Source organism: Ammospiza caudacuta, chromosome 17 (genome assembly GCF_027887145.1).
Source record: "Ammospiza caudacuta isolate bAmmCau1 chromosome 17, bAmmCau1.pri, whole genome shotgun sequence".
Classification (NCBI taxonomy): domain Eukaryota; kingdom Metazoa; phylum Chordata; class Aves; order Passeriformes; family Passerellidae; genus Ammospiza; species Ammospiza caudacuta.
Genome location: NC_080609.1, coordinates 12,004,735 through 12,021,050, shown reverse-complemented (window position 1 = coordinate 12,021,050; position 16,316 = coordinate 12,004,735). Strand labels below are relative to the sequence as shown.

The following is a 16,316-nucleotide window of genomic DNA, read 5'->3' as shown; positions in this document are numbered from 1 at the left end:
AGCTCCGAGCATTGGAATCACATTGCATTCGACTCTTTCCTCACTTATTTAAGCACCTGATAAAAAAAAAAAAAAAAAAAAAAAAAAAAAAAAACAGAAAAGAGGCTTTATTTCTTGTTTCAAGTATTACATGCACTTTCAAAAATTAAAACTCTTTATTTAAACATCTCAATAGCATCTTGTCAGTTTGGAGGCAGCAAAGAATAACACATTTTGAAAAGCATTTACAAAAATACATTGCACAAGTCCTATCTTGCTTTTTTAAAAATAAGTTAGTGTTATTCAAAATATTCCCCCCCCAGCTACCTAATTTCAATTTATACAGGATAATTCTAATTTTAAATATGTAACCTATAATATGAAAACACCTGTACATGTGTCATCTACTCCTCTGCGTAGGCCATAGGTTCTGTCTCTAGGTCGAGTGAAAAACAGTTCTTCACATGGAGACTTTGTATTTCAAACATTCGAGGACTGTTGTGCAACATACATAACTCAATTCAGAAAACCAGTCAGCAGGTCCATGTGTAACAGTTCTGTGTAACTACAAAACGCACTAGGAACAGCAAGATAAAAATTCTGCAAACGAGTGAATTTCAGGAATCTTTTCCAAAAAGGATCTTCAAAGCAGCAAGGCTAAGGGGGGCAACAAGCAGTTTCACCTTGTTCTATGTGAAAATGTTGTTTCCAAGAGCAACTCTACTCCTCTGGTACCCGACTAAGGCTTTGGGGAGGATCAGGAATGCCCGTGTTTGCACCAGCAGCGCTGAGCTCGAGTCCCTCTGGTAACTGTGACGCAGCGAGAATTGCTTCAGGCTTGTTTTCCACACTGAATTCTCACAGTACAAAAGGAGAATAACAATCAACCAGTCTAAGGAAATCTTGTCCCGCTTTGGACAAAGTAAGGTAGTGCAGCTGCTGTACAGCAGTGTTTACTGAGCAATTCAGCAGGCTTATCAGCTCCGAGCCCATCAGTCAGTACATCAAGGTCGATGTGGGATTGACACTAAAAAAAGAACAAACTGGCCAAGTTGCCATGGTAAAAACCCTTAAAATAACTTTAAGTAACTGAAGTTATCCCTGACTTTTAGAGCAATTCACAGCCACAAATTACAGTAAAGCATTCTCAGTCGCTGGTGTTGAAACTGGTTTTGGTTGTGTTAGCTTTCCCTGACAGTAGTATTTATTATATTCAACATGTAGCAAAGAAGCCCTTTTGGATCCACCAAAAAGGTTACAACCAACTGTCAACTGAAGGACACCTTTAGCCACAGTCAGTGTTCAAAATGTACCACAGTTTTTGGCTTATGGTGCCAAGCTAGCAAAAGTATGCAGTTGAGTCCTGGATTAAAAAAGAACAGATTCCTAGTTGCAGAAAGTGTGGTTTATTCTTTTTAAAAAACCTATACATTCATTTGTAATAAAACGTGTGTCACCTGTTTGTCAGCTGGGCTTTATGAACCAGAGCTGTTTGCATGCATTATTTCTCTCAGCATGGACACAGAAATATGAAGCAAACTGGCAATTACAAGCTGAGCTTTAGAGTAAATTAAAATTGGGGTTTATACATTTCTGCTGACAGTCTTCTGCCTTTATCAGAGGATCAACAGTTCTGCAGTGTGCATCTTGCATCCTCGTCCTTTACAGATTCCAGTGTTGTAGGCTTCCCAGTATATACAGATTAGGAACAAAATGTACAAAGCAGCCACCCCCAGCTGTAGTGTGGATTATTGGGCAGGTTTCCCGTGCACTCTGAACCGATACAGGCAGGTGTACTCCACATGGCCCCAGTTAGAGAAAATCCTCAGCTCCACTATTTGGAATGCATCTTCATTTTTCTCCTGGACAAGGAAAAAGCAAACACACACATCAGTGTCAGGGTTCTGGGATAAACATCTGCAACCAAAGCTTTCTTAGTTGTTAATGACTGTTGGTACTTGCAGGGACCTAAGCTATGCCTTGAGAATTTTCTGTTCCTTTGAGAACCTCCCTTGCCTTAAAATTATTTGAAAGTCTGAAGCAGCATGGAACAGACTCTCCCCATGTTTAGCAACTTTCCCCCATCTGTGTCCACATAGCAACTAACCTTCCTCCCCTCTCATCTATTCAGGCCATGGATTTGAGACACAAACCTCAGCTTCCACAGTACCCACATGAGAACAAGGCTTTTCCCTTCACTGCTCATTGCACACAAGTGTAGAAAATAAAAGTACTTTTCTCCTGACACTTTAAACCTTATAATTCAGACTTACCATCACTGGAAACATCTGCAGTGGTTCTCCATCTTGATCATAGACATACTCTCCTAGAAGCTTGCCTTCTTCTTGATATTCATCATCCAGACCCTGTAACAACAGCAGAAGGATTTTTGCTTCCATCAAATTTCCAATCACATCCAAACCAGAAGCATGCCTACACAGAGTATCAAGAGACAGCACTTGAAGGTCTATGAAGCCAGGATCAGAATGTTTCCCATGTAATTAAAAGTCCAAGCACAGCTGTGTATTCCAGTTTCCTGCCCTGTAAATAGCTGTGCTGTTTACATGTTTTCATGGTCAAACCCTTTAATTTTCATGGCTAAACCCTTATCACAGTGTACAATATAAACTGTTCAGGACAAACAGTGAGAGAACATCAAGGCTGAAGTCAAGATTCAGATGCTTACAGGCGACTGTTTAAGCATTTTGAAAAATGACAAAAAGTTCCCAGATATCATAGCTGCTCTCTGATATACCCTGTGGTCTGTTCTGTTCTGAAATCCTGCCTACACAACTGTGGTGCTGGGGAAAACGAACTAAAAAAATTATTTAAGGCACATCACAGTTAAGCTGCAGAGACAAAATGGGAGGGATAGTGGGTGGAGAGAGGAAGAATGGGAAGGAGGATGAAACAAAATGTATGAAAAAACTAGATCAAATAAAAAAATATCATCTCCCTCCATCAGTGTTTACTACTGTATAGAGCAAGAGTAAATAGCTCATCCAAAATTAGGTGCAACACTTGTTATTCATAATCTCAAAGCTCACAAATAAAAGCAATTTTTAAGAGCAATGAGTGAAACAGTTTATCATCTAAGCTGTCCTTGCTCAAGTTACTCTCCTCCAAGGTACATAACACAAATATTCCGTGTTCAAACATCAACTCAAAATTAGAGACAGACTTACATATACTGCAAAATTCCTAGGAGCACTGGTGATATTTCCTGTTGGTGAAAGAGTTTTTGGTATGTGTTCCAAAGTAAAGGCAGTTGGATAGATCTTCATGGAAAGTCTCACCACAAGGTAGCCCTGGGATCCTTTGAAAGCCCAGCAGTTCCCTGGGTACATGTCCGGCTGCACACAAGGAAGGTGGAGAGAACAACATGGGACACAACAACAAAAACAATGTTGCAGTGTTTTCTTGTTTATTGCAATAAAGAGTTGTAATGAATTCTGAGTTCTTAGAGACAGTCTTAAACAGTAAGGTGCAGAAAGAATCTCCTTGGTGGAACTCCTCAGGAAGGCAGCAGACCCACCTGAGCTACCAGGGGTGTTTTGAAGACCTGGCCTGAGATGAGTTCTCAGCAGGAACCCTCCCAACCCCAGTGCAGCACCCAAGCCTCCTGTGACTCTCAGTTTTGCTAGACTAGGACTTAAGCTGTGCCCAGAGCCTGCCAGAGGAATCCCACTCTTAGAAACAGCTCCAAGTACCCGTGCCCCATTACAGAGATACACCCAGCACCCAAAGAGCCACCCAAACCACTCCACACAAAATAACATTGCTGCATTTGCTTCCTTGGCCTTTCATTACCTGAATCACCACTCTGGGAGACTGGGAGTAGTACCACAGAGGAATTCCAAAGAGGCTGATTAATGCTGTCTTGGTCTCATAGGTTTCAGAACAGCGAGTACTCAGAATGCTGCCACCTCAAAAAAGACAGATCAGGTTAGCAGAAATAGAAGTCTTCAAGAAGGAATGAGCAATTAACACAGATTTATATAAAGCTTAATGAATACCAGATAAAGATATTGTTAAGATCTAATAACTTTCTGTGGATGCAATGCTTCTATCACATACAATGCTATTTTAAGAACAGGTTAAAGGTTTTTAATTTCTTTCCTATCCAGTTTTAGATATATTGAGAACTATTCTATCCATGTCCATGCACACCTAGGCTGATGTACAGGCCTGTAAACACCATCACAGATTGCAATGATCTGATCATCAGGCAACACACAAAAATGCCCTACTAAGCTTTACTCTTCATTGTAATATTTCTAGTAAATACTACTAAGAGCATGAGTAGTAAAATGGTGTTTCCTCTACTATTTACCTCCAGATTCCAAGGCAAAATCCACCATCCCAGTCTTGTCTTGAGAGTAGAGTTTCAGTGCATTATTTACAATAATCTGTGCTTGCTAGAGGCGTACAACAGAATGGAAGAAAAATATTTTAATAGATCAAGCAATAAAATAATTGATCTTTACCTATCTGTGAAGGTGCAAGCATCTCTTTGAGATGCTGCACTTCATCACAAGTCCTTGAAAGCCTCTGTCAAGACAGAGGTGACTTTTAATGGACGTTGTCTGTCTTAAAATACAAGTTCATACTGCATCTTGACTGCTGGTTTGTTTTGTTTTTAAAATCTGCATTCCTTCTTCCCAAGACCCTGAGCTGCATTTCTTTGGTGTACTTGTTTCTTGGGAATTCAATTTTCAAGATAGCACACTTTAAAAAACCACAAATGTTGACAATAGGCAACAATCAATGGTGCAAGAATCCACTCAATAAAGCATTTTCTGCAGTTCTCCTCATTTCAGCTGATGTTCCTGACATCTCCTAAAATCATTAACATTTATGTTGACAGTCATGCTCCACAAAATGCCCATGAAAGAACTCTTTCCAGTTTTAGTTGAATTTTTGAGGCATTAAAGCTCACTCACCGCCTCTGTGATTCCAGAAATCCCTGCATTAGTCACAGCATTTGTAACTACTTCAGATGTTACTTTTTGGTTTGTTACAGACATATGGAGAGTAATATTTCTGAGGATCTGCAACTCAAGATCCCTCAGCACAGTCTGTAGATCACTTTTGCTCACAAAATTGGAGGTAAGCCACTGGAGAAGTGATTCAGGCAAGTCTTCTTGTTGATCACCAAAAAGCAATAGCTTGACAGATTCCTTGACCTGGGCATCTACCTAGTGGAAGCCATTAATAATTACAATTATTAGTTTTTATAAACATATATATATAAATATACAACAGGCCTTTATCACAAGTCTTTATTTAAGTTGATAATCCCATCTCAGTATTGTTGTATTGTATTTTGTTGGCTACATTCCAATCAGACCTTTTAAAAGGCTTCAAAAGAACTTAGGCAGGATTTTTTAGAAATAACTCTCAGATAACAAACTTAATTTGATTTTACATTAGTTTCTTTTCCATATTTCCATGGATTAGCAAAATACATCAACAAATACTGTGAAGAGAACTGCTGCTATGTCACAGCTTCCAAGCAAACCCCTGCCATTGTAGAAAACAAGGAATAAACTCCTCCCTAGGAGTTTATGTTATGCACTAATGGAAAAATTCACAGTAACCCTACATACAACACTGTCATTCTTTAAGATTAATACTACCCCCATGTTACTGATTGCAGTGCATTTCAAGAAAATTAGTGAACAAAACCAATTAATATCAAATTTTACTGGGACAGAGAAGTTGCAGAACCTACTTTTTCATTAATGACATCCATTTTCTCACAACTTGTCTTCACATTTTCCCCAGATAACAGCTCTGATTTCATAGAAGCCAGCTCCAGTTCTAGCTTTTTAATTTTGGACATAAGTAGACTGTATTGATCATCATCTCTGACAAAAACAAGGAGTCAATTATTAGGAAAGAGTAGTTGGAATCATTCCATCAACTTCCAAAGGTGTGAGAATATACTTGTCTAATACAAAATGCTCTTCCAGTCCAATTGTTCACCACACACAGTGAACTTCCTCTTGTAACACACTGTTACTTAAGGCATCCTTAGAATTAATATATTCAAAGCAAAGTATTTTGAAGTAATGGAAAAATTCAGCAGTGATGACTTCAGATTATCACCAGGCTGACAAGTTAATAACTCAAACATTTACAGATTTGGGGGAATTTAAGGGGTTCTGGCAAACCAGTCAAACCTTGTGTGAGTTTGCCACTGGTCAGAGTGAGTCTCAAGCTACCTCACTCAAACCAGAGTAACTCCAGAGGCAGTGCTGAGTTACAAACAGCAACTCATACATGACCAGTATAGATCAGTGTCCAGTGAATGCTATGGAAAAAGATCTCAACTATCATTCTAAAGCCATTTTACATTTAATTTTAATTTAAATGGCAATTCAGCAAATAAACAGAAAACCAAGAAACACCACAGTTGAAATCCAGTACAAGACAGAAGTGCTCTTGCTGACAGTACAACCCTGCAGGGTCAGTTAACTGACACAAGATAAGGATCACTGTCAGTTGGCATCAGGAGTGAAAAAGCAAAATGTATCTGAAAAGTGCTTATACCTCACTGATTTTGATTTGGCCAGGTCGAACTCCTTCTGGATGTCCTAAAAAACACAAAAGTTAAATTTTAACGTATACAAAGAAATTCAAGTGAAAGAAAGGAGGATGAAGAATGTTATATGAAAGGAAATTTTAGCACCACCTGTATGGGACTGCAAACACAATTATGTTTGTTCCTCTGTATAACAAGGTTTCAGTCCAAACCTGCCTCAATGGTCAAGGGAATAATTTTTCAACTTTGGAACATAACCCTCTCCAAGAAAGGGGAACCAAAATACAAACAAGTTATGAGACTTAGGAAACTGTAATAGCCACAGTAAAGGAAATTGCTGTTTGGAACAGCAAATTTTAAAATAATCAGTATGTTTTATCAACAGGTTACAATTTGAACAAGTCAGCAAAGCTCACTGCCAATACCTTGGATTCAGCTGAGAGTTTTCTAAGAAGTTCTTCCAGCGTCTGGATGCGCAACTCATGCTCTTTGTGTAAAGCCAGGAAATCAGTCTTAAAAAATAGAAGAAAAAGGGGGTGTATTTGTTTTGGAGTACAAATACCATAATTGATATTTTTTGCAAAGTGCACTTTTCATTCCATTCTGTGAACGTTTAAATGATTTATCCTGCAGATAGTGTTAGAAATTACAGAATCTGTAATAAATATAGAAGTCTGATTTAGCTGCAGTAGGGGTTCTATACAGGGAAGTTTATCACAAAATCCCTGCTTTGTCACTAGTCCTTCCTATAGTCTTCTTTATCTGTATAAAAACAGGATAAATCCAGCAGCTTTTCAGCAATGTAGGTCTCTACTTTAGGCCACCTGTCTGGAATTAATCCTTTGTCACCAATAACAAAGGAGGAACAAATGCCCACAACTACTCCCTGGCCCTTACTACCTATTGGTTGTTTGTAGAGCAGAAAAAGAATCCTCCAGTCAAATCACTCACAATCTGCATTTATATAACAGAACAATCTGTATAAGGAAACATCAATAACTGACTGTCTTACCTTTTCCTCCAATTTCATATCTTTAAGATATTGACTCACAATGTTTTTTATTAAATTCAAGGTTTCACTTCTGTCACTCATTGTGGCAACCTGATCTTGAAGATTCTGGAGCAGGCTCATCACTTTGCTGTATTCTTTGTTTCGGTCATGGCATCTGTCAGACACGAAGGCCATTTGCTTTTCCAGCTCACTTATACGACCAAAGTCAAAGATATTTATGGTATCCTAAAATATAAAGATAATGCTTTAATGTATAAAAATCAACTTATCTACATTACTCTTGTGCAACAAGTAATTATTGCAAAATATTGAAGACATGAGAGTTAAGAGAACTTTAAAGATATGCAAGTTCTTCCCTAGACTGTTCTCCCTTACCTTTGGAGATTGCACAGAATGAAAAGAGTCATCTTGTGGTTCAGGAACATGAACAGAATCTTCTGTTCTCTGTATTGTGCCAATTCTTGTCCAGTTCAATGGAGGTAATAAGGAAATGAAGCCATCAAGCCCCCAGAACCACCAACCTAGAACAGAAACAAAAAGCTATATAAATATACATAAATAAATGCTGCTCTTTATCTCCATGGAAAATATGTTGCATGATTCATTTACTACATATCACATTGCATAAGAGCTAATAAAAATTGGAAGAAACTTCCATGGAAATAAAATAGCATTTCACAAGATTACACTTATTTTGGTAATATCTTAGTGGGAAGTAGCAGCATTTTCTACACAGGGTAAATTCTTTCCTTGTCCACCCTTATACAGAGGACTTTGAATCTCCACTGTAATTTTCCAAGAAGCTTCATCTTCTCCACAAAATAGCTGCAAGTTTTTAAAACTCACAAAGACATGAAACTGCTTTTCAGAAATGGCCCAGCACTTCTGGTAAATACTTCAATTTGTTTCATTTCAGTTGACAGCTGGCTGAACACTGTCTACTAACCACTCTAAAGTCAGCTGTATCTTAAGCAACTAAAGCAGGGTCTAGAGCAAAGGAAAGACTTTGGATGACTTGGTAAAAACTTAAGCACATTTCTATGGAGGCTGACAAAGCAATCAGTACCCAGCCTACTCTTTCATTGCTACCCCTATGAAAGGAGATAAAGAAAAAAGGACTTCAGTGCATTTATTTATTCAGCCACTCTTTCTAAAGAGCTCTATGCAATTAAATCAAGGATATTGCTTTTGTGTCAAGGGGAGACATTGCTGACTTGTAGTACCCTGGAAGCCTGAATTACTGCCCTGTTCACAAACAAACTTGCTCTTTTGCAGTTCTGCATCTTCTTCATAAATCAATTCAAAATGCTATTTTGGAGCAGCTGTAGTACACACACTGATTTTGATTAAAAGTGAAGAATTGACATACCTAGCAGAAACAGGAGTGGGATAAGAAACAGTAACCACCTGTAGTTCTTTGGAAGGCATCTAGAGAAAGAGAGCACAGTTTACAAGAACGAACACATTTACCATGATTAATTGATTGATATTATAACTGAGTAAATAACTTGCTCACAAAACAATTATTTCAAAGGATACACACCTTCTTACAAGAAACACCTTGAGCAAAGACATCAGAGTAACAAGTTGATACCACCCAGTTCTAAGCAACCTGAACATTCCAGAAGCTGCCCTCCCTGGAAGACAAAAGGTGGGAGTGTGAAATGTAATTACTGCAGCACTTGTTCAAAGAAACCAAGCAGAGGGACATGCAGCTGTGGCCAACAAAGCTTTGCAGAGTGGAGAAATACATGAATAAGGCAATGCATGCAGCTTACTGACATCTAGATACCACAAGTATGACAGCATTGTAACAACAGCTACTCAACAAGGTCAACAGCCATGCAAAGAGATTAAATGCTCTTTTGTTATGGCAATGCTACCTCACTGAAAATTCAGTATTAATGTCTGAACACAAGTTATCACACACTGGAGGCCTCAGAATGCTCCAGGAAACACACAGATTAGCAGCAGCAGTTTTTGGTAAGAGGAATACCAATATAGCAATTGACTGCCAAACCAAACACACCCCATTATTGACACCCCATATTCACACACTCATTCCCTCTGGTTAGTCTCCTGTAATGCCTGTGAACAGGAACACACCCTCTCATTAAGCACATTTTGGTCAATAAAGCAGCACATGCATCTCAAGACACAAAAGCTACAGCACAAGCACAGCTGAATTAGTGTAAGCCCCTGCAGTCCCCTGATTTTCAAAAGGAGCAGGCAATGCACACACACACAGAGATTGGAACAGTAACCTGGAGAGAGAATGGCCAGCCAAAGTAGAGACAACACCTTCTGCGACACGAGCCAGCCCGCGGCTCCCGCTGCTCGCAGCCCGTGAAGCACAAAGTAACCTGGTTATAACAAATGAACTCCATGTGGTCACACACACAAAGGAGCTGCAGCTTCCCTTCAGTACAGTGAAACAGGCTCAGCCCCTGCCCATCACAGGTTCTGCAGAATTTTAAACTGTACCTTTCAGTAATCTCAAATTGGTTCTTCACTACTCTAAAGCAAAGCAAGCCACTAGTAAATATGAGGTCAAGTAAAACCAAGAGAGTTTAGAAACTGAATTCTCATGGACAGAGATAAACAGGCTGAACACCACCTGTGCAGTTAGAATATTACTTTTCCAAAATCAAAGCTTACATTTTGTAACATGTTTATCTAACAATGCCATGCAAAGTGTAGCAGAGAGAATAGCAAGAGTACTACCACAAAAACAAGCTTTAAGCACATCATTACTTTAAAAGCATCTTATTTGTTCAAAATTATACATCAAGTTCATTATCTGGGTTACTGTGCAGCAGTGAGAACAATTAAAAATTTAAAATTCCAGTGATGTCTAAGAAATATTGATAAACAATAGAAAGTATTCCCACTTAAAAGCTGCAAGCAGTAAATTGACATTAAGCTGAGTGTTCAGTAGGATAGTTCTGTATCTCCTTAAGAGAACAAAACTACCACCAATCTCCCCATCCAATGCACTGAAATAAAATGCTGTAACTTAAAGCCTGCTGAGGCCAACAAATACTATGTCCAAGACTAGGACCAATCTTTCTACAGAACAAACTACACCATATATGTTTAGAAAATAAACCTACATTCTTAGATTAGCAGATATGCCTGGGTTAATCTGAGGGATTATAGATATACCAACCCAATGTTTTGCAAATCATTTAGGTGACTGAAGTGTCTCAAATCATTTTCCTTTGCTGAATAAAGAGCATTCAACAGATCCTTGATGTCATTCAAGCTAGGGAACACTCATCTCACAGGGTAGATTCTATCCCTATATAAGATTCCTGTAAAAATTGACTATCACTAGAACAAAAATAAAATATTAAAACCCCTTTATTCAAATAATCTGCATACCAGTATCTCATACCTTACTTTCATTTAAAGTCAGCTTTTCAACCTAGCAAGCATACAGATCTCCCAAAGTGCAATGAATTAATCTGACTTGTTCCTTCTAACATACAAGGTGCACATTACCCTACACCTTGTTTTCACTAACAGGTAAGCAGCCTGCCAAGCTTGTACAAAAGCCAAAATCAGAGCAAGAATTCAGACAGAAGAGGTGTTAAGGAAGTTAGTTGTCTAGGCACTTTACATTTCTACCCTACTTTGATAGATGAAGAAAGGAAAAAAAGCCCAAACACAAAACGTGTGATTAACATTGTGAGATTGCGATGCAAAATAAAAGCAAACAAAAATATCCAAGTCAACCTGCAGAAGAAAAGGTGTGCCCAATGGTCCTTGCTACCCTTTTAGCCCATGAGGACTGCATGTGGTCTGTGGTGTACATTTCAAGATGTTTCTTCCCTTTACAGTCATCACCTGTTGGTTGTGGTAACAGTTGATTAATGGGATGAAGCCAGGATGAAGTCAAGATTTGTTACAAGATAGACTTAAACAAGTCTATCTCACATCATCAGTTATCAACCCAAAAACTGCCAAGCAAACGTCAGGGAAGGAAACTTTCAGAGGAAATACTACAGTGCACCAGGGGATCACCATCCCCCCACATTTAAGTTGCAAACCAAACATTTACTTTGTAGCTCCCACAGTGTCAGGGGCTGTGTGCTGCAACTATTACAGCAACAAGAGCCCAGGACTGAGACTGCATCAATCTCTGTACTCACATATTGACTCCTCATTCACACCAAGGTGATGATCTTCTCTGTAGAACTCCTTTACATTCATACTTCCACAGTAGTCTGAGTGAGCTGCAACACATCCAAAAAGCACACACAGATTCTGATTATCAAATTCAAAGCCTTTCATAGACACAGATTTTAGCTAAACTGGCTTGGTTCACTATTAAAGTCAGATTACTCTAAGGAAACCTGGCAAATGATTGAGGAAGAAGCCTACTCTGTGTAATCTTGTTCCTTCTTTAAATATCAAGGGACCTCTTAGTTCCAAAAAAAATCCTTCTACTTCTTTTCAGAGAGCAAAGTTTGTAAAAAAAACAAAAAACCAACAAACAACCCCTCATCAAGTAAGTCCCTGTTCCCAACATTCCATCAAATGGGTCAGCCATTCATTACATATTTGTGCTGATTTTAACAAACTTGTGACAAGAAAGAGAGAGAAAGCATTAGGAATTATAAGGCTCTGAGCAGAGAGGAGGAGAGCAAAGTTCTACTCACATGCAAAAATCAGTTCCCTTCTGCCTATGGCAATTTAACTTCACTTGTAGAGCAGGTATTATAGAAGAGAAAGCACCAAAGAAGAAATGAATATTTTCAGGGAAAACAAGATGTGCTCTAAAGTAGTGCAGAGTGATGAGAGCAGTCTGAGTTTTGCAAGACAGATCTAAACAAGCTTTAAGTGCACAGCAGGTTTAAGGGTGATAAGAGAGAATGAAAGACATTGAAAAGTTAGAATTTGATATTAACACCACAGTTTTAAAAAATCAACTTAAGTTTCTAGATTGAAAAATTACTCTCTACCACTTCCTAATGAAATCAACATGTGGATCTCATACAAGGGAATCTTGATACTTTCAAAACAGGAAAGGTATGAAAAGTGTAGCACAAGTGAAATAAAAACTGAGAAAGACAGGAGCCAGTCAAAAGACCATAGAAGAAGAACACCATAGTGCCAAAGATGAAGACCAGAAGAAAAAAAAACCCAATACACACACTCTGTCTTTGTCTGCAGACCAAGGAAGACAACTGAAAAGGTACCTTTATATTCATAACCCAGCTTCAGCAAAACCATTTGAAAGAGTTGCACTAATAGTGATGCAAAAGATGTTGCAGTATTTTTGACCAATCGCAGAATCTTACTCATGTAGAAATATGTTCCTCCTATTGAAAAAAACAGTGTGAATACAAATTATTCATCCATAGAAATATGTACTTCTGTTCTCTGGTCACCATTAGCTTGTGTAAGAGTGAGGGCAAAGCAGGGAAAGCCTTTAGCCAGGAGTATGACACTTCAGAAAGTGTGGTGTGAAAAGTCTGGGTGTATTTGATATTGCATGAAAGCTTTTGTAAGAATTACACACCCTGGATAATGACTTCAAGGCAAAATGTGGAACTTCAGCAAGAACAGCTTTGCTTAGTGAGAGTGCAGCCCTCTAAAGAGCAATGAATTCTTTGCTTATGGAACTCAGGATTCCTCAGTGAGGTGAACTGCTGCTCCTGATTTTGGGGTCACAGTTCCAAAGAGACACTACAGGGTTATTCTGGATTTGAAGGAGTGAGGACTGCTCACCATCTTCCCTGTTGTAACATCAGAGGAAGTTCCTACAGAGGTCTGCCTGAAGTGCTAGAGACACACCCTTCTCCAGAGCCAAAATCCACCACTGCCACCGTCCTGGGCTCTGTCACATCCCAAAACCCTGCCATGACTGTGTGCTTTTCCCCACCCATACAACCCCAAAGTTTGACTCAAACTCCTAGATTAAAGTTCAGAGGAATGTACAAAGATGAGGAAAACTCTCGTGTGAATGCAAACTCAGAAGTACAGAAAGAGTTTCCATGCAGTGCCACTTTAAGTAGTTGACTGTTCAAGTCAAAAGAACTCCACCCTGTGCTACACACTAACTAAAAAGAAATATTTAAGTATTTGAAGTCATATCACATAGCTCAAACAGACTAATTCCTTTTTCTTGTACTGAAAACAAACTTCATTCAAGACTTAACAAACCCACAAAACTCCACAACTGGCTCCTTTCTAATTCAAGGTCATTAAGGAAAGAAATCCTGTGTGGTAACTGAGGACTACCAGTAATCAGGAAACTCCAGGTGCAAGAGGCAGGCAGACATGGGCAAAACAATGAGGAAAACAATCTACTGAATGGAGATTGTCTTGGAAAGGCAGAATCTCACTTATATAGACTCAGTTTTTCAAGCTTTAGGAATGCAGTCTCTAGAGTGACTATTTGGAATCAGTTTTTCCCTCTGGAGTTCAATTTTCTCATGTATTTGAGGTTTAGCTTTTAGAAACACTATAAAAAGCTCCAAGGTTAAAAGAGGAGGAAAAAAGGAAGCAGAAAGTAGAAAGCCCTTTCAGAGACTCCCTTGATAACACAAGCACTGCAAAGTAACAATTCTGCTCAACCTTGAAAGTTCAAATCACATGAGGGATAAAAAATTGTAAACCAAAAAGCACAGGAAGTTTGTATCTTAGAAACCACGACCAAATATTTCACAGGCAGAGCCACACAGATCTGATGTCAGATTAGGAGACTTACAATCAGCGCTGGCTGGCCAAATAATTTTATAACTTAAGGGCAAAGCATTTGAATTTTGTAATTGTTTGATTTTGTAACTGTTTGATTGCTACAGCAGCACTGAAAATCAGTAGATTATTATATATCAGAATCTGACAAGTACATATAATTTCAACTGATACAGAAAAAGGTATTTCAAATAAAAGCTGATCTCTAGAATTCGGTTATTGGCAAGTGCATGAGGGTCAGATAGATGCTTAAATAATACTGTAGAAATGAAATACAAGAGAAAGTAACTCACTAGATGCATGTTTCTGGCTCCTGTCCCTCGTGTAGATCCTGGAGGATGGCACATGGGAAGCTGAGTAGGCAGTGAGGACCTCCTTCCTCTCTGACAGCATGCTGCAGTCACTGCACGTGTAGCCGTTCAGCGTGGGCTGCAGCTCCGGGGCTGCAATGTCCCCGTTGCCCTGCAGCAGCAGCGTGGTGTCACTGCCTGGAACACAGCACAGCACCATGGCAGCACTGCCAGCACCCGGCCTGTCACACACAAACTGTGTGCAAGGAAAAGCAAAGTGTGCTTACCTTTGGGGTCACCTTCTTCATCAAGGCCTGCAAACAAAAAAAAAGAAGAAATTGGTCCCAAATATAAGAAAGATCTGAATTGAATTACAGTATCTGACAAACTCAAGTTAGAAGTCCCACTAATTTTAAGACTTCAAAGAAAGTCTCTTTATGGTTAGCATTTAACATTTTGCAGCCCATCAGAGAAACACCTATCCAAACCTTACTGTAGTAGGGTAATAGTTGTGAAAATCATCCCATCACAGAAGGGGCAGGCAGAGCAACATGAATGCCAACTGCACCTTGACTTGGTTCCCACAAGAAGTTAAAGCAGCTAATTACTGCTAACAATGTTTCTGCTGCTTGGTAACTACTTTGATACTACTGTATTTAAAATTCTGCTTTAAGATCCAGGTTATCTAAAATTTAGAATGGGTTCTACCAAGATGGACACAATTCTTCCCACTAGGACTCTGGGAAGGTCACAAGTATTCTAACTGGAAACAAAGAGTCTGAATTGGGAGATAGAACAAATTGCTGACCTGGTTGTACACAACGCTTCACGTAGACAATACTTTATATAGACAACTCCCATATTTTATCTTCATGGAAGAGAAAAGGTTCCAGTAAAAATACATTTTGGTATAGTTAAAAAGCCAAACCAGCCAGCCACATACAAAAAACCTTTTGGGAAATTCTGAAATGCCACTAATTTGAAACTTTCATCTCGAGGTATGTTAAAAAGAAACACATTTCTGCCTACAAACAAGTAAGACAATGCTTTGAGACAATGCTTTGCCTTTGACTTTTCAAAAACAAGTTATATGTTTACCATTCTTTCAATACAGAACTCAGTGTACATTTTGAAGAAAGCAGAGACAGGAGATAATTATGGCATTGCATCATAGAAGTGTTTATGTTTGCTGGCACAGTAACTTGACTGTGAATGTCTTGACATTAACCATGCCAGTAAATCAAATTTACACACTGGACCATGTATTTCCAGTGGGCATCTTAGCAAGCAGACCCCTAGAGATGAAGTGCAAATGTTCACATGTTTGGGGACAGGATGAACAACAGGTGATGCAAAGATCATAAATTTATACACACCAAACCAAACCAGTTTGCACAGTTTGATACAAGCAATAGCAATTATTGCCTACCCCAGAAATGATCAACTTCTGTCTGTTCCCGAATCAGAGACTCATCCAATACAGTGGATATCATTGATGTGTCACTGGCATGGCTATTGAAACTGCTCTGGCTAAAAATAGATGAGCTGGACAGATTTTTCCTTGGCACATGTCTTCCAATGCCAGACTGCTTGCTCACACTTCTGTGCTGCTTTGCCACCCTAGGAAACAAAGGCAAGTGAGACACAGCACTAAGACACATTTCTGTCACTCTCTCACTTTATTAATAAATGAATTAACAGTCATTTCAACACTGATGTGACTAAACAGAGCAAACAAGGTTTAAAAGGAAGTCCTCACCTTCAAGCACCTATAATTTGACAA

General features: G+C 38.9%; 1 protein-coding gene across 10 annotated transcripts in view; it reads right to left on the bottom strand.

Moving 5' to 3' along the window:
- Positions 1 to 112: 112 nt before the first annotated feature.
- Positions 113 to 16,316, bottom strand: part of SUN1 (Sad1 and UNC84 domain containing 1) — a 32,963-nt gene continuing 16,759 nt past the window's right edge. For 8 of the 10 annotated variants that reach the window (XM_058815990.1, XM_058815991.1, XM_058815997.1 and 5 more), the window contains 20 exons: positions 15,963 to 16,153; positions 14,821 to 14,847; positions 14,537 to 14,731; positions 12,743 to 12,865; positions 11,693 to 11,776; positions 11,277 to 11,387; positions 9,803 to 9,901; positions 9,082 to 9,175; positions 8,908 to 8,966; positions 7,914 to 8,059; positions 7,539 to 7,763; positions 6,952 to 7,038; positions 6,535 to 6,578; positions 5,714 to 5,849; positions 4,923 to 5,177; positions 4,313 to 4,397; positions 3,790 to 3,905; positions 3,165 to 3,332; positions 2,253 to 2,345; positions 113 to 1,841 (listed from right to left, as the gene is read on the bottom strand). In XM_058815990.1, coding sequence (XP_058671973.1) covers positions 1,728 to 1,841; positions 2,253 to 2,345; positions 3,165 to 3,332; positions 3,790 to 3,905; positions 4,313 to 4,397; positions 4,923 to 5,177; positions 5,714 to 5,849; positions 6,535 to 6,578; positions 6,952 to 7,038; positions 7,539 to 7,763; positions 7,914 to 8,059; positions 8,908 to 8,966; positions 9,082 to 9,175; positions 9,803 to 9,901; positions 11,277 to 11,387; positions 11,693 to 11,776; positions 12,743 to 12,865; positions 14,537 to 14,731; positions 14,821 to 14,847; positions 15,963 to 16,153 — 2,452 coding nt within the window. In that variant the 3' untranslated portion in view covers positions 113 to 1,727. The remainder of the gene's footprint in view (positions 1,842 to 2,252; positions 2,346 to 3,164; positions 3,333 to 3,789; positions 3,906 to 4,312; positions 4,398 to 4,922; positions 5,178 to 5,713; positions 5,850 to 6,534; positions 6,579 to 6,951; positions 7,039 to 7,538; positions 7,764 to 7,913; positions 8,060 to 8,907; positions 8,967 to 9,081; positions 9,176 to 9,802; positions 9,902 to 11,276; positions 11,388 to 11,692; positions 11,777 to 12,742; positions 12,866 to 14,536; positions 14,732 to 14,820; positions 14,848 to 15,962; positions 16,154 to 16,316) is intronic. The other 2 variants (XM_058815995.1, XM_058815994.1) reach the window with 2 other exon arrangements.